The 6,434-nt window shown below is 45.0% G+C and overlaps 1 protein-coding gene across 5 annotated transcripts in view; it reads left to right on the forward strand.

The window, feature by feature from the left end:
- Positions 1 to 6,434, forward strand: part of nav1a (neuron navigator 1a) — a 145,175-nt gene that overhangs the window by 7,838 nt on the left and 130,903 nt on the right. For all 5 annotated transcript variants that reach the window (XM_080763953.1, XM_080763952.1, XM_080763954.1 and 2 more), the window contains exon 5: positions 187 to 302. In XM_080763953.1, coding sequence (XP_080620079.1) covers positions 187 to 302 — 116 coding nt within the window. The remainder of the gene's footprint in view (positions 1 to 186; positions 303 to 6,434) is intronic.

Here is a 6,434-nt window from a genome sequence, read left to right on the forward strand (position 1 = left end):
CGTACAAAGACGTGGTGCATTTATAGATAGATGTATTCTAATGAGATTTCATTGTTCGCTCACTCGCATCGCTGGCAGTGTAGATTAGGTGTACTAATACAAGTGTGTGTGTGTGTGTGTGTGTGTGTGTGTGTGTGTGTGTGTGTGTGTGTGTGTGTGTGTGTGCATGTGTGCGGGTGTGTGCAGGTCATGTGACAGCATTGTGAGTGTCATGGCGGCGCAGGACAGTGACGTGTCAGTGGAGGAGCTCAGTGACTGTTCGTCTGGCTCCATCGAGGTCTGCTGTGATGACCTGACGCCAGGTTAGAGACACACACACACACACACACACACACACACACACACACACACACACACACACACACTACACATCATTGTAGCCTTTGCATACGCCTGTGAGGTCGTCGAGGCCAGGGCAAGTTCTATGGCAAGTGCTGCAGGCTAAGCACTCTCTCGCTCTCTCTGTCTGTCTTTGTCTCTCTCTCTCTGGGGTAGTCCCAGTCATATTATTAGCCATAGTAGTAGTCTAGTTGTGTCCGTTCAGATATTGTATACAGTATGTGAGGCCTCTATGGAGCAGTGGCAGGTGCGTACGGGGCACCACTTCCAGCATGAACCATTCATTCAGTCATGCACTGCTCCGTCCATGCACTGTTCAATAGAATAGATGGCATGAGACAAGACATGCCAGCGTGCTGATGCCCACTGGCTGGGTCTCCTCCTCGTTCAATGGAGTCAGCGACCGTCTATAAGAGCAAAGACCATTCTCTGTCCAATGGAGTCGGCCACCGTCTATAAGAGCAAGACCATTCTCTGTCCAAGTCTATCACGCTCCCATTCACTCCCATGTGTGGAGGAGGCACTTGGCCTAATTGTGTGACTGTGCGAGTGCGTTCATGTTTGTGCTTGTGCATTTGTGCATGCATGTGTGACTGTGTGTGTGTGTGTGTGTGTGTGTGTGTGTGTGTGTGTGTGTGTGTGTGTGTGTGTGTGCGTGTGTGCTCGTGTGTTTGTGTGTGTGTGTGGGGGGTGGTGGTAGGAATTCCTTCATTCTTCGTCCTCCCATCACCATAGCAAACTGCAGTGATGTGAGACCCATAGAACCCACTCCCCACATGCCTGTGAACCAATGGTGTGATCCTCCTAATACACGCACGCACGCACGCACACAGTGGTGGAAAAAGTACTCACTTTCTTTACTTACTTGCTAAAAGTATCAATACTGCAATGTAGAAATACTCTGTTACAAGTACAAGTCCAGAATTCAATATGTATTGGCTAAAACAGTAAAGTAAAAGTACACATTGTGCACAATGTCCAGTCCTATTTCAAGTTTTCAAATGTATAATAACTAGAATTTCGCCGGCCTTCGGCCGGCGAATCCTAGTTACATTGCAGCACAATATGGGAAGAAGGAAATTGCGAGTTGACAGACTCCACTTCATGTTTCAGCTGTGTTTTTAAACTCAGTAGTGTGCCCTGCACATGTAGTAACGGATGGGTTATAAATTATTATAATAACAGAAAGTGTTTTTTATTTCTCATAAATACGCAAACATGGTGAAACAACTACAGTCACAGAGAGCAGTGGCAAGGTAGCTGCTGCCTGCTAACGATGCAAACAACAGCCTTGCCTGTCGTGTGTGTGTGTGTGTGTGGGGGGGGGGATAGCACTAATTTTCGACATTTTACTGTGTCATAAATATTTACATCTGTAGCCTATATTGTGATTACATTTGACCGTACATTTGACTCTTGTGTTATATTCTTGTGAAATATTCAGTAAAGTATTGTGGTGAAATATTCACCCCAAGTTGATAAGATATGCAGAGAATATAATACCAAGAAGCCCCAGTTTGAAATGCATTAGGCCACAGACCCCCATTTGATACCATTTGCTCTCTGGGAAAATCAGGGTCCATTTGGTTCCATTTGTATGCTCTTGGAGTATGATGACTGTGCTAACAGTATTATCATAAAATATGTCTCAGTTTGAAGATTCAAAAAAACATATTTCATATGTGTGAGCTTGTAAAGTAGAACGTTCAACCTAGAGACAGTGTTGCCAAGTCTGATCATTATAAGCTACTTTGGACTTGTTTATCTATTGGTAGTCCTTGACATGGAAATGTTTGAGTTCCACTGCTCTGAAACAACATTAGACAACAAAGTGTGACAGTCAACACTATAATTGATTATTTTAAGACTAATTTCCGGACCATTTCTGATTTACCTACTTTGAACTGGCCTATTAACATTTTTATAGACCTGGTTGCTTGTTTCACTCTCACATCCACGATATGTGGCAACCCTGGTCCCTGGTTTGTTTTGGTTTGGTTTGCGTGTGGATGTTGTTTTGTGTTGCTTTAGCATCTTTAGCACAGTAGCTATCACAGGCGGCAGCAGCTGCTGCTATCATGAAAACGCAAGTTTCTGTCCCAGAAGCTCACGTTAGGTCTGCGCACACTGTATGTTGCTATGGCAAGCTGTCATCAAATGCTGCTAACGTTGTGGTCAGCACTGTTAGCATGTGTGCTATCAGGCAAAAGCTGAGATAGATATAAAACTACTGGCCAAAATGTCATACAAAACACAACACCTAAAATCGGAATGTGATTGTGACCTACAGACCATCATGATTTGCTTGCTGGACCTATAATTAATTTATTTGCATTAAATTGCCACTCGCCTTAGCCTGCATGCCTATTCCTGTGTGTGTGTGTGTGTGTGTGTGTGTGTGTGTGTGTGTGTGTGTGTGTGTGTGTATGTGTGTGTGTGTGTGCGCGTGTGCGCAAGACAGACGTGCGTGTGTGTGCAGGCTGAGAGCTGGTGACTGTGATTGACGTGTGAGCTGGATAAATCAGTGAGAGTTGGAAAAAGCGCACGCAGAGCCAACTCGCAGGCAGTGCCTCAGGCCAGATGCCCGAGAATCGGCACAGGATTCTCTGGGTCACCAGTGTTGGTGTGACACACACGGCTTCCACATTTAGCTTCATACTGGGTGAAAGTGGCGTTCCAAAAATTATTTTTCCCCTCGGAATTCTTATTCACAATGAGATGGAGTTGAGGTGTTTGTGTTTGCTTGCTGGAGCTATAATTAATGTATTTGCATTAAATTGCCAGTCGCCCATATAAATAAAAAGCAAGATGGCTGCCGATTGGAGCTGAGAGACGGAGAAAATAGTGACGTGTGAGCCGGGGGCGGGCCTCTGACAACAGCATGAACACAGGGCAGTGTTGCCAGGTTTGCGAATTGTAAGCGAGTTGTAGTGTGTGTAAATAGCGTGGTTGTGGCCTTGTTTCTGCCCCTGTTGGGGCAACAGAACATGTCGACCAGTTTCTGTCAACCGCTTTTGGCACGTGACCAACTTAAGAATTGTTAAATTAGATGTTTTGAAAATACCAGATCTACAAGCCCACAATGCATCACATCACAACACATTGTGAGCTTCTAGCTATTTTTAAATGGCCTGAAATGTAGCCTACTGTATATACAGCTGAAGTTGCTAATGTTTTGTAAATAATAATAATAATAATAATAATCACAATAGTAACTCAAATTTTCAAATAATTGTAGTGGAGTAAAAGAACAATATTTGCCTCTGAGATGGAGTGGAATAGAAGTAAAAGTTTTGGGAATTGGGAAATACTCAAGTAATGTACAAATACCTCAAAACTGTACTTATAATTACAGTACTTGAGTAAATGTACTTTCCACCACTGCTCCTAACCCTATAGTCACACATCACACACTGTGCTCTGGTCTTGTGTGTACAGTTGGATGTACAGTAGTAGTAGTAGTCACACATCACACACTGTGCTCTGGTCTTGTGTGTACAGTTGGATGTACAGTAGTAGTAGTAGTCACACATCACACACTGTGCTCTGGTCTTGTGTGTACAGTTGGATGTACAGTAGTAGTAGTAGTCACACATCACACACTGTGCTCTGGTCTTGTGTGTACAGTTGGATGTACAGTAGTAGTAGTAGTCACACATCACACACTGTGCTCTGGTATTGTGTGTACAGTTGGATGTACAGTAGTAGTAGTAGTCACACATCACACACTGTGCTCTGGTATTGTGTGTACAGTTGGATGTACAGTAGTAGTAGTAGTCACACATCACACACTGTGCTCTGGGCTTGTGTGTACAGTTGGATGTACAGTAGTAGTAGTAGTCACACATCACACACTGTGCTCTGGGCTTGTGTGTACAGTTGGATGTACAGTAGTAGTAGTAGTCACACATCACACACTGTGCTCTGGTATTGTGTGTACAGTTGGATGTACAGTAGTAGTAGTAGTCACACATCACACACTGTGCTCTGGTCTTGTGTGTACAGTTGGATGTACAGTAGTAGTAGTAGTAGTCACACATCACACACTGTGCTCTGGTCTTGTGTGTACAGTTGGATGCGGATGGCATACATCATTGGTCTTCAACCCTTTTCATATCAAGGTCCATTATTTATTCTCCATTTGAGCCACGGAGCCATCATTTGATGAGATACAAAACTAAATAATATATGTTATTATCGTTGGATAAGTCCATGCTGTATTGATGTTGGTACCATTAGGAGAGATAACAGCCCCCCCCCCAAGGGGCACATATACTGTACTGTACAATATGTACCATGTTAAATCTACCATCGCATAATCACATATTGATGACTGAAGTCATGATTTGTTAAATGTTATCCTTCTGTTCTAATTGTGTTTTTGTGGCCAAAGAACCCCATAACGCAAGATTTGTACAGATTTGCCAACATTTTAAACACAATGGCAGATCTACAATCAACTATGCAGTTTAGTTTATGTAGTGTTAGTTATTATAGTATAAGTGCGTGTGTATGTGCTTGTGCGTGCGTGTGCACAAACCCATATGTAACCTCGCCCATGCACGCGTACATGTGTTAGTCTCGTAAATTGTCTGCGTTTCTCTCTGTGTTTATTCTGGACCTTCCCGTCACTTTATTGGACCGGTCACTGGAATAGAGCGCTCTAGTTTCTTGTCACCCAGCTGGCTGTGGGTGGGTGGGGGGGGGAGGAGCTCGTGGCAGGACCAAACCCCCCACTCGCCTCCTTTGAAGGCATCGCGGCTCAGCCGGCCTGTGGTTGTGTGGTTGTTGTTAATTGGTCCCTAGCAGGCGTTGAGGAACACAGCCCAAGTGTCTTAACGGGTCCCTCTTTATAAGCATACTTCTTACTCGGAGGGTGGGCTGACACTGTAATAACTGTAATTCACAGAAACGGGGGAGGAAGGGAGGCAAGCAGGCAGGAAGCGCTATAGCTAGCTGGTGGGAGGGGAGGGGGGTGAGGGGAGGCGAGGGGAGGCGAGGGGAGGCAAGGCAAGGGGAGGGGAGGCAAGGCGAGGGGAAGGCAGGCGGCGAGATGCAGGGGGAAATGTGAACACGGGAAGGTCAGTGGGTTTACAAACGGAATGGAACAGAGACCCGCGCCGCCGGAAAAGGGACGGTGATGGATTTAGCCGAAGATGAAAAGAAAAGTGTCACCGAAGGTCGATATGATCTTATTTTAAACATCCCCCCCCCCCCATATCCACCCCGCAAATGCCACTAAATGCGACTACAACAATGCAGAAGCATTTAGATAAAGTGCATTACTGTCTGGAGCGATGGGGATAGCATAGCCATTAAGGGCCCAATATGAGATTATGTTCTCCATGTGTTTTATATTCATAATGAGGGCTGAATTGGAGCATTTATCATAATCTGCTCTCCTGTCTCTGACACTGTCTGATGAAGACCTGGCCATTCAACTTGACTGCATGGCTTCATGCATGGCGGGGCACCATGTGTTCTTTCAATTAGACCACAGACCCCCTGACCCAGAGGCTCTCTGGAGAGGTGTGTGCGTGTGCGTGTGCGCGTGCGCGTGTGCGGGGTTGACAGTGCACAGATGTTGTTTGAAAGATGTATGGGTGTGATTGGATTTGGGGATCATCTTTCATCTGCAGTTGAGAGTAGACCGATACTCGGATACTCCCTATGGATACACTCAATGTATGTCAGATGACGCACGCACGCACGAACGCACGCACACATACACACACACACACACACACACACACACACACACACACACACACACACACACACACACACACACACACACACACACACACACACACACACACACACACACACACACACACACACACACATTGTTCGGTATGTTGTGATTTATTAGCGTGAGCTCCTGCTCACAAAGATGCAAAACAAAAAGCATGCATGATACATTTTAATACACCCAGACAATGTCACACAGTACATGCACAAATCCACACGTTTTGTTTTGCTGATTTTGATAAGCTTCCATACAATGTAGGCATTTTGCAGTATAGCTCTTAATCCAGAACGACTTATACAGTAAGCAAGAACAACACATGGTATCGAAATAGTCACCAAGGATC

The sequence above is a fragment of the Protomyctophum bolini genome, assembly GCF_963924005.1.
Source record: "Protomyctophum bolini genome assembly, chromosome: 5".
NCBI lineage: Eukaryota > Metazoa > Chordata > Actinopteri > Myctophiformes > Myctophidae > Protomyctophum > Protomyctophum bolini.